At 42.2% G+C, this 15259-nt stretch overlaps 1 protein-coding gene across 2 annotated transcripts; it reads right to left on the bottom strand.

The window, feature by feature from the left end:
- Positions 1-579: 579 nt before the first annotated feature.
- Npy2r (neuropeptide Y receptor Y2) lies at positions 580-9608 on the bottom strand. 2 transcript variants are annotated; one of them, XM_028789511.1, is made up of 3 exons: positions 9350-9608; positions 3559-3674; positions 580-3219 (listed from the first exon to the last, which is right to left on the bottom strand). In XM_028789511.1, the coding sequence occupies exons 2-3, from the start codon at positions 3644-3646 to the stop codon at positions 2501-2503; spliced, it is 807 nt and encodes a 268-aa protein (XP_028645344.1). In that variant the 5' UTR covers positions 3647-3674; positions 9350-9608; the 3' UTR covers positions 580-2500. The 2 variants fall into 2 exon arrangements, with proteins under 2 accessions (XP_028645344.1, XP_028645343.1); XM_028789510.1 differs by having other exon boundaries at positions 580-3674.
- Positions 9609-15259: the final 5651 nt, after the last annotated feature.

Below are 15259 nucleotides of genomic sequence, written 5' to 3'. Positions count from 1 at the left end.
TAAATTTAAAATAAAATAAAAATCAATAAATTAAAAAAAAGTAGATAAATATTGGATTGTATGTGAAAAGGACAAGATTCAGAGACAACAAATAGGAGTCGACTATATTAACCTACATAAGAGTCAATACAGGCCTGGGAAACAGCCATAGTATGTATGACAGGATGAGAAAAGTGAATTGATTCAAGAGATAGCTAGTAGTCATATTAAAATGCAGGACTTGACTAAATATGGGTAAAGGGAAAAGGAATATTGGGGCTGGCTCAGAGAGTAAAGTCTTGGGAAATAGTATACAGTAGACTGGTGACAAGCTAGAAGTGGGATCAGGACATTTGTACTAAACTGAAAGGTTCTGCTTGGGGCACACTGTATGTCTGTTGATGGGGTCAATAAATACATGTTTCATCAGTTGATAGAGATACAGGCTTGACATTCAAGAGAAAGATCTGGGCAGAAAGTGAAGAGTGACATGTTCTCACAGAGCACTCACAGGAAGTCACTAGGGTGCTCACAGCACAGTGAGGGACTCAGTTTCAGCCAAAGGGCAAAGCAAGAGCTACATGGAAACTCTACACAATTCCTCAAATTCTTTTTATTTTAACATTAAAACTAGCACATAAAAGATGCTTTATTACTGAGTTGACATATAAACTCAATCACAAATATGTTAATTGAATCACTAATTGGATTCCAATAATTTACCATCACAGCCGGAGTCACAGTAACATACAGGTTTTACACAGGATAAGAAATCTGCAAAGGACATAGAGACTTCACAACAACCTTCTGTTAACATCTTAAGCAAAGTAACTTATGCATAAAATGTAAAAAGCTTATCTTCAGATGACTGTGCAGAGTCCAACAGAAAAGAATATATTTTATAGACATATGACACACTTCAGACAGCAGCGTATTAGGTTGACTTTCTAGTCCACCTTACTTCTATTTTTACTTTTGTTGCTTTGTTCCTTTTTTAGTATTCAGAGGAATAGTTCACTTTGAGACCAGTCTTTTATTTCCACACTGAAAGGAATTTGATAACAGACAGAGTCTGCGTTTTAAATATATACACAAAATTAATATCATAACTAAGTATAAGACTACACTGAATATTTCTAAAATGTGAGGAATATACTCCCAGATTATGCTATATTTACAAAAATATGTCTACATTGAAACTTCAGCATCAAGAGAAGTGCAACTAGTTTAACATCTCTTTTTCTTACTTTTCTGTGTGAACAAAATAGAGTTTTAATTATCTTTGGTTGGTTACCTTTGAAATAAAAGCTATATTCATAAAATAAAAATTAAATGAAATTTGCTAATGCTCCCCTATTTATAGATATGCTTTTGTTTTGTATATATATGTTACCAAAAATATACTAATTTTAAACAGAGAATACTTATGTGAAATTTATTGAAAACCAAAATTTGCAAAGTGGAATAAACTCAGTTTTTGAAATGTCTTACCAAATGGGTTCACTTTAATGAAATTATATTTTTACTTAATATAAATTTGTCGACTGAAGATGAGCTCCAAAGAAGATAATTCTACAGTGTCTGTAAAGATATTAGAGCTGTGGTGGTGGTGGGGTGGTGAGTTTTTACAACTAAACTCAAATTGTTACAAAATTATGTTTTAGTATGATTTAATTTTTAGTGTGAACTTTGTTTGCTCCCATGCAGAAATGGTAACAGAAGTTGTATTGTTCCAAAAGACTTTAATAATTAGCAATAAACAAAAGAACTGAGTTGCTTACTTGTCATCTAAACAATCTCCACATAAAGCTGGAATATCTCAAATCAAGAAATAAGACAATAGTTTACATTTCTTTTCAGTCTGATAATTTCAGATTTTGATTCTGAACTAAAAATCAAACTTCCTACAGTTACATTTGATTTTAAGAACAACTAATTGCTCAGAGTATATAAGGATCTCTCCCATCATTGCCAAAATATTACTGGTATAACAAATGTGTTTATTCTCTTGAAGTTATCTTGAAGTCATTGCCTTAGTCAGCAAGCCATGTTTACCTATAGCATTCTCATTTAGGTTTCATCTTAGGAAGAACAATAAAACCAAAACACCCTAACAGAGAGCCTATGGCTCCCGAGGGAAATCTGAGTTGTTCAGTAGCTTTTCATCCAGTGATGAGAGAGCCCATAGAATCTGCGACACTCTTGATGCAGATCCTACTGTGCTTTCAGAGTTAACACTTCTCCCTTTTAACCATGCTGGGCTGATACCAATTGCTTCTTTGGATTTCCTTCTCTCCTCCACTACCATCCAAGCATCGGTAAGCGGAACGTTGTACGGCAATCTGTTTATTTTCACCTCATTCTGCCAGCCAGTTTTCCAGCAATAATACCACTGGGGCTTACGTTCTATGGCTTCTGAGTCAATACAATAGGAGGTCTGCATGCACAGGCCAGAAAACCTTCCCTAATCAGGTTGGCAGCTCTGGTCACAATTCACCCATGTGCTTTCACACCTTCCTTCTTACACATTGGTAGCCTCGGAAAAAGAGTCAGTCGGGCCATTGTTCTTTTTGACTTCCAGGTTCTTTTTAGCCTTGAAGGTCATCGACACCTCCGAGTGAATGGCATCCAACCTCTGCTCACAGCGGAAGGCTGAGAGGAAAGCTTTCCTGTAGTTGCTGTTCATCCAACCGTACAGAAGGGGGTTGGCAAAGGTGGAGCACATAGCAATAATGTGGAGCACGGTGAAGATGAGTTTGTACTCCTTCAGGTCCAGGACGTGGTTGTCGATGTCCACAGCGAGTTGGAAGGCGTGGAGGGGCAGCCAGCTGACTGCAAACACCACCACCACGCACACCAGCATTTTGGTTGTTTTATGCCTTCGCTGATGGTAATGGTCACTTGCCGCTCCAGGACTGACGTGGTTCTTCAGCTTACTCCAGATACGCGTGTAGGAGAAAGATATGATGCCCAGAGGCAGAACGTAGAGGATGAGCAGGGTGGAAAGGCTGTAGACTGTGCCATAAACACTCTTCTCCTCCCCAGGCCACTTCTCAGTACATGCCACAATCTCAAAGTCAGGAATGATCTCAATCAGGGAGTACTCCCGGAAGATGGCCAGGGGACTTGCCAGCAGAGCGCTGATGCCCCAGGCCAGGCCAATAATCAGGAAGCTGATTCGCTTGGAGATTTTGCTCTCCAGATGGTAGACAATGCAACGATGGCGGTCCAGAGCAATGACTGTCAAAGTTATTGTGGACACTTGTACTGCCAGACCCTGGGCATAGGGTACCAAATGACACAAGACCGGACCCATTTTCCATTCCCCCATCAAGGTATAGGTAAGAGTGAATGGCAGGCACAGGGTGTTCACCAAAAGATCCGCCACAGCCAGGTTGGCAATAAAAAAGTTGGTTACTGTGCGCATGCTCTTGAATTTGATCACCACGTGGATTACCAGGGAGTTGCCAACTACCCCCAGTAAGATGATGGAGCAATAGGCCAATATGAGGACCACCTGCACCTCAACCAGTTTGGTGCTGTCTATGAGCTCCGGCTCCGGATCAGGGGGCAGTTCACCTCTAGGAGTGGTGTGCCCCAGCCCATAGGGTTCCACCTTCACTTCTACAGTTTGATTCTCATCTGCCTCGACACCTACTGGGCCCATCTTCAGAACCACTTCACTTTCACTTGGCCTGTAAGTAGCACAAGAATCTATAATAAAAATGACATAGAAAAGTTAGTGAAACAGAGAACCATTCTAAAGGGATTGATTTAGTTTAGACAGAGCTCCCCCAGATAGCTATGTTCTGATTGATCACACCATAGGTCTCGTAAAGGCAAATCCTTTACATAAGTCTATCAACAACTAGGGATGGACAAAATCAGGAATTCAAAATATCTATGATCATAACAAGAACACATTTTTCTATCAGAGAGAACCAGTTCCACAATGAATAAGATCAAATAAATTCCATTTTATTGCAAAAGGAATGCAATAAAGTTTATCAATTTTGTAATTGCTATGAATTCAACAAATTAACTTAAAGGAAAGTGTCATCCACTTAATTGTTTGAAATGTGTAACTATACAGCAGCCCAAGATATAACAAAGGGGCAGATATCTGCCTGTGCTGAGTGCCTGATCTTTGTGATATTAAAATAAGGCAAAACAACTGGACTCTCACACAGTTCTTGTTCCTTTCACTTCTTGTGCACATTAGCCTACCTCCTCCCACCTCAGTCAGGTGTGTGTGTGTGTGTGTGTGTGTGTGTATATATGTGTGTGTGGTGTGAATGCTAGCATTACAAGCACACAGTTCTGATTTTTTACTAGGCCAGCTGATGTTTAAAACGGAACTCTGTGCAGAGGTGTTGCTTGTTTAATGGTTTGAAAGTAACTTCCCACACAACATAGCGCAGAATACTACAAAGGTACTGCATTAAAAAAATAGGCCCAAGTTTAAACTTACCCCCTAAATCCTAAATAGAGAAGATTGGGCACCTTTCTTTCTCTCCTACCATACATTGCTGAATTTCCCTACCTATGTGATCTGCTGCACCCAATAAATTAATTAAAGCCCTTAAAGCTTAAAAAAGAGATAAGCATTCTAGGCTTTCTTGTTTTCTTGAGCCCTCCGATGCTTACAAGATCCCTGCCTTTGCAGTGGTGGGTGATAGAGAAGAGTTTATGGGAAGAGCCAACCCAGGTTGAGACCCATGCCATGAGAAGGGGCCCAGCCCTGACACCATTGATAATATTCTTCTATACTTGAAGACAGCAGTCTAGCATAAATGTAGCCAGAGGGGCTTCACCCAGCAACTGTTGGAAGTTGATGCACAGACCTACAGCCAACTAGAGAATCCCGTGGAAGAGGGGAAGGAAGGATTGAGGGAGGTAGGGGGCTCAAGGACAACACACACACAAAAAAACTTAGAGTCAACTAACCTAGGTGCCTTGGGGCTCAGGGAGACTAAATTGCCAACCAGAGAGCATGCATGGGACAGATCTAGGCCCTCTGCACTTGTATAACAGCTGTAAAGCTGGGTTTATATGAGACTACGAAAGTGGGAACAGGGGGCTGTCTCTGACTACATTGACTGCCTTTGGATCCCTTTCCCGTAACTGGGGCTGCCTTGTGCAGCCTCCGTTGACAAGGATATGCCTAGTCTTGAAGAAGCTAGATATGCCTGGGCTGGTTGATGTCCATGGGAGGCCTCACCTTTTCTGGGGAGAAGGGGTAGGTGGGGTGTGAGGTGAAAGATGGGGACTGGGAGGAGACAAAGGAGAGGAAGCTGTGATCCAGATGTAAAGTAAATAAGTGAGTCAATAAAAGTTCTGAGAAAACTTAGTTGATATGAAATATGTAAGAACTAGTTTTCTCTTAGACATGATGAAGTTATTAGAAATATTTCAGGAAACTGATGTTAAAGTGTAGTGACTATGATACAATAAAATATAAGAGGATAAAAGAAAACAGATTCCCCAGCTAGGCTGCCTCCCTCTCTCCCACCTGTCTCGTCCTCCATTCTACTGCATTGGTTTTGTTTGGCACAGTTCCTAATCATCGTTATTCTTAAAGCCATTCATCTTATTTCTAATCTTCCTTCCTCTCCTTTCTGCCGCGTTTATTCAACAATTCATTAGCCTAACAGGTAAAGCCATGTGCAATTCACCATGGTGCTACATTTACGGGAACACACTTTCAACAAGCCTTTGCAAATCTGTATCCCGAAGGGATAATCCTGCTGGGTGTTAAGACAGCAGGAAATTTCTCTACTAGAGTGCTTAAAATAATATATTTGCTTTTACTGTGAATTCAGTTAAGTGTGTAAAAACACCCATATTCAATACACTAGTGCTGATGCCTAGTGAATACACTCAGAAAAGACTTCAGTAGTTAATTCATAAGATCTTTTAATGAATTTTTTAACCAATTATAATACCATCTACTACCATTCGTAGATGAGTCAGGCTTACTGAGCTCACAGATAATGCTGGCTGGCTCCATTGGCCCTGCTCCACTTCCCACCTTTACTGCCTCTGTCCTACTCTGTGTCACTGAGCTGCACAGAGCCCTCCCTCGCTTCCAGGCTCCCACTTTTCAGGATCCTGGTTGGGCTGAATCAATGGAAGGCACTTGGAGGGAATTAAAAAGCAGGAGGCATAGGGGAGCTGGCTCAGTGAATAAAGAGCTTGCCACGCAAGTGGAGAGATATGAAAAGAGCCCATGTAAAGCCGGAAGCTTAATGCACAGCTATAATGCAGCTCCTTTGCAAGATAGGAGAATTCTCAGAAGCCTATGCGTCAGGCATCCTGGTGGCTGTAGAGACCCTGTGTCCAAAAGAATAAAGGTGGAGAGTAAGAAACCTAGGCCTGAGGTTGTGTCCTCACACCTGTGTGTATGCTATGTCATGGATGCACGCATACATATGTATGCACATATGTATGATACATACATACCCTAAGTACACATTATATATGCCCTACACACATTCATATATAGTCTACACATGCATACATATATACATACATACCCTATACATTTACCACACCTGCGCAATACACATACATACCTACATCACACCTGTATAAGCACACACTTATATGTATGAACATATATGCACATATATAATATATATATAAACTTACACACACACACTCACTATACACATATAAATAATTTTAAAAAGAAAGCTGCATGTATAGAAAGCAAGCAAAAGAAGAAACCAAGGCTTGCTCCTCCCTCTCTCTGTGCCCTGGGTAGTGCCTCAGCAGCCCTTCTGCAGCCTTGATTTCTACAATGTAGACTCCTTGTGAGAGTTTCCTGTGGATGGAGCTGTTTCATGGGCCTTTGTCACACTGTCTCTTCTTTATGTCCCTTAGCTTTAAGGTAGTAACAAGGGGTTATTCTTGCAATCTCAAATTGGCCTAACTTTCAATCTTCATCTCCTACCTCTTACACAACCATTTCTGTACATGGACTCCTTTTCTCTTCTACATCCTTGAATGGACTAGTTTTGTTTCATGATCTGCTCAAAACACATTTTAATTTGTTTTCTCATTAAAATAAATCTCGGCTCCTTAGTATAGCATTCAAGGCTTGACACCATTCCTGCAGACACTCTGTCCTAATCCCCCTTGACATCCCAATATGCATCTGCTGCTCCGTCATACTGAATAACTACCAAATAGAGAACACCTCAGGCTTTCCCATGTGGTGAACCGAGGACTCTGTCATTCTCCTGGTCATCCAGAAGGTTCATTCTCGATTCAATCACTGCCCACAACACAGACCACAGAGTGACTGTTCCAATTAACTGACCTAGGACAGCAATCTCTTTAAAGATCTACTGTTTACTCTCACAGTGCACTGTCTAGCAGAGTAAAGCCACTCAATAACTGGATAAAAACAATACAAAGGTAAACAAGAATACAATTTTGCTAATAACTACTGCATCTTTTTAATACAAAGTATAATTTCAATCCTCTCCTTTACTGAATGTAACAACACACTGGATGCCTTGCTGTGCCACAGCAGCCTCAGGTTTGTTTGCTTGTTCTTAGACTGCTACTTGCTTCTACAAGAAGTTTGCCCTAAGACCTTATTAATTCTGTTTCTGATTACAACCTCTGAAATTGCCTGTCAGTATACTCCTCCACATAGAATTTTCTCTCTCAAGTGCTCATATGTATTTCTGTCTCTCCCCCTGCCACACACACACACACACACACACACACACACACACTCCTGGGGCCTGGGAACTTTCTGTGTTTTCCTTTGTTGCTATACTGGTGCATTCTACCCAGGTCAACATAGATTTCAAACAGAACTTTCCAGGGATGTCAGCCCCACTACCCATTATGGGAACATGGCATTTGAACCCTGGCCCATTTGATTGGCTGTACCATTTTTCCTAGGCTAAGAAACTGACTTTGTGGAGCAGTTACTCAGGGCATCCATGTTAACTGGAGTTGAGCAGACTTCCAAAAGTTGGAGTTTGAAGGTTGCACTGACAAACTGAGTGTAAGCAGCAGATTTAAGGGCACTGGGAAGAGAAGCATATTTGATTTATTGACTATTTCCTTCTTTGCTTTTCAATCACATTTTCTTTACTCTGAAGTCCTTTTTATTCGAGTCCTATGGCTCCTCTGCAGGAATGGCTATCGATCTGCAAGCTATTAGTCTGTGAACACTATGAGCTGCACGTAGGCACAGTACTAGCCCTGGGCTGGGGCAAAGCACTACCTAGAACACAGAATGTATCATTCTCAACAGCACTTCTGGAAAAGCAGAAGAGTAAAAGAGAATCAGAGGATAGATACTACCATGTGTGACACTCCAGAGGCCCCCAACCAAGCCAGAAAGAGGCAGTGAGGGAGCCTTTCCTTGAAAAAAGGCAAAATGAGACATTCGGGTTATTCAAGAAATTCAAAACTATGAGTAGTGCTGTTTTCTTGAACAGGTGCACCTTTACTGAATTTGTTATAGAAGCACTTAAATGTAGAAAGGGAAACGACGTTTTTCTTTCTGACGCTCTAGGTGCTTTCTTTAATAAGTCGGAGAGCTTCTCCTGCTTTGACTACATGCTGAAATCTCTGAGTTTGCAAATTATTTCTGCAACAGAATCACTCCAGGTGGGCAAAGCCTGACATACTATCGAGCCTTCTTTCCAGGACTGTTTCCCCAGGGAAAAATCTCAAGCACTGTACCACAAACTATAGTTGCTTGCACCTGTTGGGTCTTCTGTGAGGGGAGATGGGACTTTAATTAAGCTACATATGAGGTGTGAGTGTTTGCCTAAGTAGAGATGGATGGATCATTTAAAAAGTCAACGAATGCTTCTCTTTCCTGTATTTGTGCTTCCTGTCTGTGATCCTTCTGTAGTCTCTTGCATGCCACTGAGATTTTAATGACTAGCCTCTACTAAGAAAGGCATTTAAATATTACTGTCACCTCCTGCCACACAACCATAGACTTCTATTAGTAGGTAATCCCATCCTGGGGAAATGAATGGAAGCTTAAATAAACCTCTAGTTTTGAACAGCTTTAGAAAACCTTACATGAGCTTGCACTTTAGAAAGTGCTTGAGTTTTGAAGATTGGGCAGAATCATACCTTACTGTCTCATACTGTAGCGCTCCATCAAGGAACAGTCTATAACCTTCAGCAGAAAAGAAAAAGTCCAGCAAAAGAAGAAAATCGAAGTGGTACTAACCCACCTAGTTCCGGTGTTCCACTTAATGCCTGGAGGGGTGGGAGGCTCCTCTTGGAAACCCCTCCCCATGCCCTTTTATCCCTGACAGGACCCAGGGCTCCTTTAGGGTTGTTCATGGTCTTAGAAGGAGAACAGGAGTTTGAATTTACTTACTGCGTTGGCCCCTGGCGTTTCTTCTCAGATGAGGAATCCAGGAATGTGCAACCAAAGGATTGTGTAGACAGCCAGTCCTGGGACAGTCCAGGGAGGCACGCACCCAAAGCAGGTCCGATTCAGTGTGGGACAGCTTGAGCCAGCAGCAGCAGGAGCAGGAGTGGCAAAGTGGAGCCGCTGCAATGATGTCCCCGCTGGGATTCTCCGTGGACCTCTAAGGCCACTCGATCAGGGATCTTGCACTGCACCGCGCAGAGCCCCTGGTAGGAGAGGATGGGGAGGGAGGAAGGTCAGAGATAGAGGTGGAGATGAAGCCCGTCCTGGAAGGAAAGGACACAGGTACCAGGGACTGCGGAGCAAGGGAGTGAGGCAGATAAATTCTCGGTTGCCAGAGACTGGAGAATAGTGTCCTCCAACCTCTCTCTGTTGCACTCTATGCAGCATAATGACCCATCTCACCGCGCCACCACTCCCTGCAGCGGCTACTCTCCACTTAGGAGTTCATCTAATCTGCAAAAGGAAAGTGAGGGGCAGGGGCGAGGGGGGAGGGAGTTGTGGTCGCTGGCTATGTGAATAGGGGATAAACGCCCAGGGCTTTTGAGTGTTGGGCTGGAGAGAGGTTCCGTACCTCAATGCCTCGGGGGAGGGGGTAATCCCACTCTGGGCTGCGAGTTTCTTCGTGTAGAAGCAAAGGCGGAGAGCCAGCTCCTCCCAGGAGCTGGATCCCAAGGACAAACAGCCAGCACGCCCTGCTACACAGCCCGGCACAAGAACTGCGGTAAAACAAGTCCAGAACCTGGGGGTCCGGGAGCAGCAAAGTCCTTAACAGGTGTTCCTGGAACCCTGCTTCTTCAGATTACAAGCCCGGGTGTCCCCGCGGTCGACTGGCAAAAGCTGTCCCTCAGAAAAAAAGCAGAGGTCAGCAGTGGGTCTTAAACAAAACAGTCTTTGTCCAGTTAGTTGACTTCAGAATTCTTCCCCTTCAGTTCTTACACTATCCAAGATTTGGGAGGAGCAGGGATCCCAAGCCTCAGGGAATGTTCCTTGGTGTAAAGCCTGCAGGCTGAATTCCCTTGAAGGACTAAAAGAGGACTTGCAAGACTTTCAGTCACCAATGCTGGAGGGCTGCTTCAACCTTACCCTGCAAACTCTTCATTCAAAGGCAGTCCTTCTAGAGGTTTGCTTCAAGTCTCTTCTCCTTCAATTTTAAAGGGGGCAGTAGAGACTTAAAAGCCAGGAAGCATGTAACTGCAAGCCAGGCTTGCCTTAACCACCCTGTCTCTCAGAGTCGCACAAGTCACCTCGCTGCATTAGATCCTCCTCCTCCTCCTCCTCCTCCTCCTCCTCCTCCTCCTCCTCCTCCTCCTCCTTCCTCTTCCTCTTCTTCTTTTCTTTTCTTTCTTTTTTTATTTATACAATGAGGATGGTCATACTACTCGAAATGTCTCTGAAGGATGCAAAACAATAATTCCATTTAGATTAGGTATCTCTAAAAATAAAAGTTATACTTAACCTATTTTTTAAAAGATAAATACTCCCCCATGTAGTAATAATTACTCCTTTATTAAGTAATGGATTTTCAGGTCCGAGGCCACTTAAAGTCACACACCCTAACTATATGTCATAGGACATATAGAATCTGATATCAATCTTCAATTCATGTGATGACATGCTAGGGAAGCTACCTATAAAATAGTGTTGCTTGGGCCTTTCAAGTACCAGTACACAGAAGCCTGGGAGAAGCCATGATGTTTTACACACTCTGCTTTTACACACTTTTTTAAAAGTTCTCCTGTAAGCAGTTTTTGGTTTAGGGAAATATTTCTTGCTCACACATATGCTTTGAGTTGAACAGATTCCTTTTTTTTTTCTTTCTTTTCTTTTGTTTTTTAGATACTGGCGAATGAGTAATCCTAACTCCGCACAAGTGCTGGGAACTGCTCTGCCTCTGAGCTGCAGCTTCACACTTTTTTTCTCTTTTTGTTGTTTGCTTTGTCTGAGGACTGTGTCTTACTACATTACCCAGGCTAGCCCAGTATTCTCTATGAAGCCCAGGCAGGCCTTGACCATGCTTAACCTCCTAAGGAGTTTCTGTTTCAGGCAGCACCATCAGGTTCAGCTTTCCCTACTTCTTAATGTCAGGAAGGTAAAGAAAGAACTCTGTGTGTCTAACAAGTTAAACTTTTAAAGATTAACACAGAAGAAAACAGTGCCCCCCCCCCAAAAAAAGCTGCTGAGCACCATTGCTTAAAGGAATGGTTTTGGAGGTTTTTAACCTATTTTTCAGGCAGTGGTTGCACAAAACATTCTTCTTTAGTAGCAATGACTTACAAAGACTTCTAAGCATCCCTTTATGAAAACTTAACTCATTTCCATATAGGCATGCCAGTATCGTAAGTGATTCACAGGGGCACATACACCTCTGATCAGCAACTCCAATAATATCGAAGACCTCCATAACTCAAGTCTTTCAATAAAGTACGGACTGGGTGAGAAGCTGATCCATGACGTGAAAGTCCTTAAACGGTACAACGTATTAATCACGTAGTTATGCCAACTTGTGACACTGCAAAGTCTGGTTCTAAGTAAAGACCTTTAAAGTATATATATTACAGGCCATAGAAACAATGAACCACTCCGAGGAAGGACCCCTAGCTTGTGGACCTAGTGAACTAATGATAGTCCAAATGGAAACAGAACAAGATTATCGAAACAGATCTCTTTCTTGAGAGATAGCTCAGTTCTTTGGGCAAGTCCATACCTTTCCAGAGTAAATGCCAACCCTTATTCAAACAGGGAGAAGATAGAAACCCCCAAATGCCTATATAACTAGATCCAGCTGCAGCTGTGTGCTCGCACGTTAGGTTGTAGGAGAAAGCAGAAAACAGTAAGAATGTACACAGCCCACAAAATACACATAGCACGTACAGGAACTGAAGTCAAAGGCCTGTTCTTGGGTTCCAATGAGCTGACCTACAAAAATCTACATTTAATATGGTTAGATCTCATTTGTTAAAGGAAGCAAAATTCATATTCTTAAAAATCTTAGACCAATGAGATGGCTCAGTGGATTATGCAGGTTATTAACAAACCTGAATTAGATTCCTGGGACCCCTCATAGTGGAAGGAGAGAATCTGTTCCTACACGTTACCGTTTAAGTTCACACACCCTCCACACACACATGTACACACACACAAGCACATGCATACAACTACATATATACACTTACAACATACCCTGTACACATGTACCCTGGACACATAAACACAACTTCACACACCTATATACATACACTTACACACATACCCTGTACACACATACCCTACACACATACCTACAGGCACCACACAGGCAGACACATCCCTACACATACACCCTACACACACTTGTATAAATGTAATAAAGCATCTTTTGAAATGAAATGGTGCAAAGTGATATCTTTTTTTTTCTTTTTTTTTGGGTAAAATATTCTTTTTTTATTGGATATTTTATTTACATTTCATATGTTATCCCCTTACCCTATCCCCCACCCACCCGGGAACCCCCATCCCCTTACCCCTCCTCCTTCTTCTCTGTGGATGCAACCCCCACCTACCCCCCCTCCCACTTCCCCACCCAAAATTCCCACCCCCTGGGGCGTCCAGCCTTCATGAGGTCAAGGATCTCATCTTCCACCTGTGCCCGGCACGGCCCTCTACTCTTACATATTCAGCTGAAGCCCTGGATCCCTCCATAAGTGCTCCCAGGCTGGTGGTTAGGACCCTGGGAACTGTGGTTGGTTGGTATTGTTGCTCTCCTCATGGTGCCACAAACCCTTTCAGCTCCTTCAGTCCTCACTCTAACTCCTCCATTGAGAACCTCATGATCAGTTCAATGGCTAGTTGTGAGCATCTGCCTCTGAATATGTCAGACTCTTGAAGGCCTCTGAGGAGACATCCATATCAGGCCCTTATCGGCATGTACTTCCTGACTTCCACATCAGCATCTACCTTTGGTGACTGCATATGGGGTGGATACTCAGGTGGAAAGGTCTTCAAATGGCCCCTCCTTCAGTTTCTGTCCCTCACTTTGTCTCCATGTTTGCTCCCTTGAGTATTTTGTTGCTCCTTCTAAGAAGAACTGAATCACCCCCACTTGGTCTTCCTTTTTTATGAGCTTCATGTGGCCTGTGAGTTGCATCTTGGGCATTTCAAGGTTCTGGGCTAATATCCAATAATCAGTGAGTGAATACCATGTGTGTTCTTTTGTGATTGGCTTACTTCACTCAGGATGATAATTTCTAGTTCCATCCATTTACCTAGGAACCTCTCAAATTCATTGTTTTTAATAGCTGAGTAATACTCCATTGTGTAAATATACCACATTTTTTTAATCCATTCCTCAGTTGAAGGACATCTGGGTTCTTTCCAGCTCCTGGCTATTATAAATAAGGCTGCTATGAGCATAGTTGAGCATATGTCCTTGTTATATGTCCAAGCATCTTCTGGGTATATGCCTAGGAGTGGTATAGCTGGATCCTCAGGTAATGCTATGTCCAATTTTCTGAGGAACCGCCACACTGATTTCCAAAGTGGTTGCACCATCTTGCAGTCCCACCAACAATGGAGGAGTGTTCCTCTTTCTCCACACCCTCGCCAGCATCTACTATCACCTGAGTTCTTAATCTTAGCCATTCTGACTGGTGTGAGATGGAATCTCAGAGTTGTTTTGATTTGCATTTCCCTGATGACTAAGGACATTGAACATTTCTTTAGGTGCTTCTCGGCCATTCGAGTTTCTTCCATTCAAAATTCTTTGTTAAGCTCTATACCCCATTTTTTAATAGGGTAATTTGGTTGTCTGGTGTTTACTTTCTTGAGTTCTTTGTATATATTGGATATTAGCCCTCTATCAGATGTAGGATTGGTAAAGATCTTTTCCCAATTTGTTGGTTGTCGTTTTGTCCTATTGACAGTGTCCTTTGCCTTACAGAAACTTTGCAATTTTATGAAGTCCCATTTGTCAATTCTTGATCTTAGAGCATATGCCATTGGTGTTCTGTTCAGGAACTTTTCCCCTGTGCCCAAGTATTCGAGGGTCTTCCCCACCTTCTCTTCTATTAGTTTCAGTGTATCTGGTTTTATGTGGAGGTCCTTTATCCACTTAGAGTTGAGCTTTGTACAAGGAGATAAGAATGGATCAATTTTCATTCTTCTACATGTTGTCCTCCAGTTGAACCAGCACCATTTGTTGAAAATGCTGTCCCTTTTCCACTGGACAGTTTTAGCTCCTTTGTCAAAGATCAAGTGACCATAGGAGTGTGTGTTCATTTCTGGGTCTTCAATTCTATTCCATTGATCTTCCTGCCTGTCTCTGTACCAATACCAGGTAGTTTTTATCACTATTGCTCTGTAGTACAGCTTGAGGTCAGGAATGGTGATTCCTCCAGAGGTTCTTTTATTGTTGAGAATAGTTTTCGCTATCCTGGGTTTTTTGTTATTCCATATGAATTTGAGAATTTCCTTTTCTAACTCTGTGAAGAATTGAGTTGGGATTTTAATGGGGATTGCATTGAATCTGTAGATTGCTTTTGGCAAGATGGCCATTTTTATTATATTAATCCTGCCAATCCATGAGCATGGGAGATCTTTCCATCTTCTGATATCTTCTTCGATTTCTTTCTTCAGGGACTTGAAGTTCTTGTCGTACAGGTGCAAAGTGATATCTTAAAAGCCAAAATTCCAGATGATCATATCAAAATAAATGAGATGGTAAGTAGACAGAAAGATAGAAAAAAGAAGAAAAGGGCAGAAAAGAGAGAGCAGTTCCCTACACACATGGGGGAATCTGCTCAGAGACCTCTCAAGGATGTCGGAAACCATGACAAAGTTGACTAAAAAGCTTGACACAGATGGTATTGATAACAATGA

The sequence above is a fragment of the Grammomys surdaster genome, unplaced genomic scaffold (genome assembly GCF_004785775.1).
Source record: "Grammomys surdaster isolate TR1022 unplaced genomic scaffold, NIH_TR_1.0 125834, whole genome shotgun sequence".
NCBI lineage: Eukaryota > Metazoa > Chordata > Mammalia > Rodentia > Muridae > Grammomys > Grammomys surdaster.
Note: the sequence above shows the minus strand (reverse complement) of the source record. Positions and strands in the feature narration are given on the sequence as shown.

What these genes read in the sequence shown, in the direction of transcription:
- Npy2r (XM_028789510.1), bottom strand. Translation starts at nt 3,646, where the DNA reads ATGGGCCCAGTAGGTGTCGAGGCAGATGAGAATCAAACTGTAGAAGTG.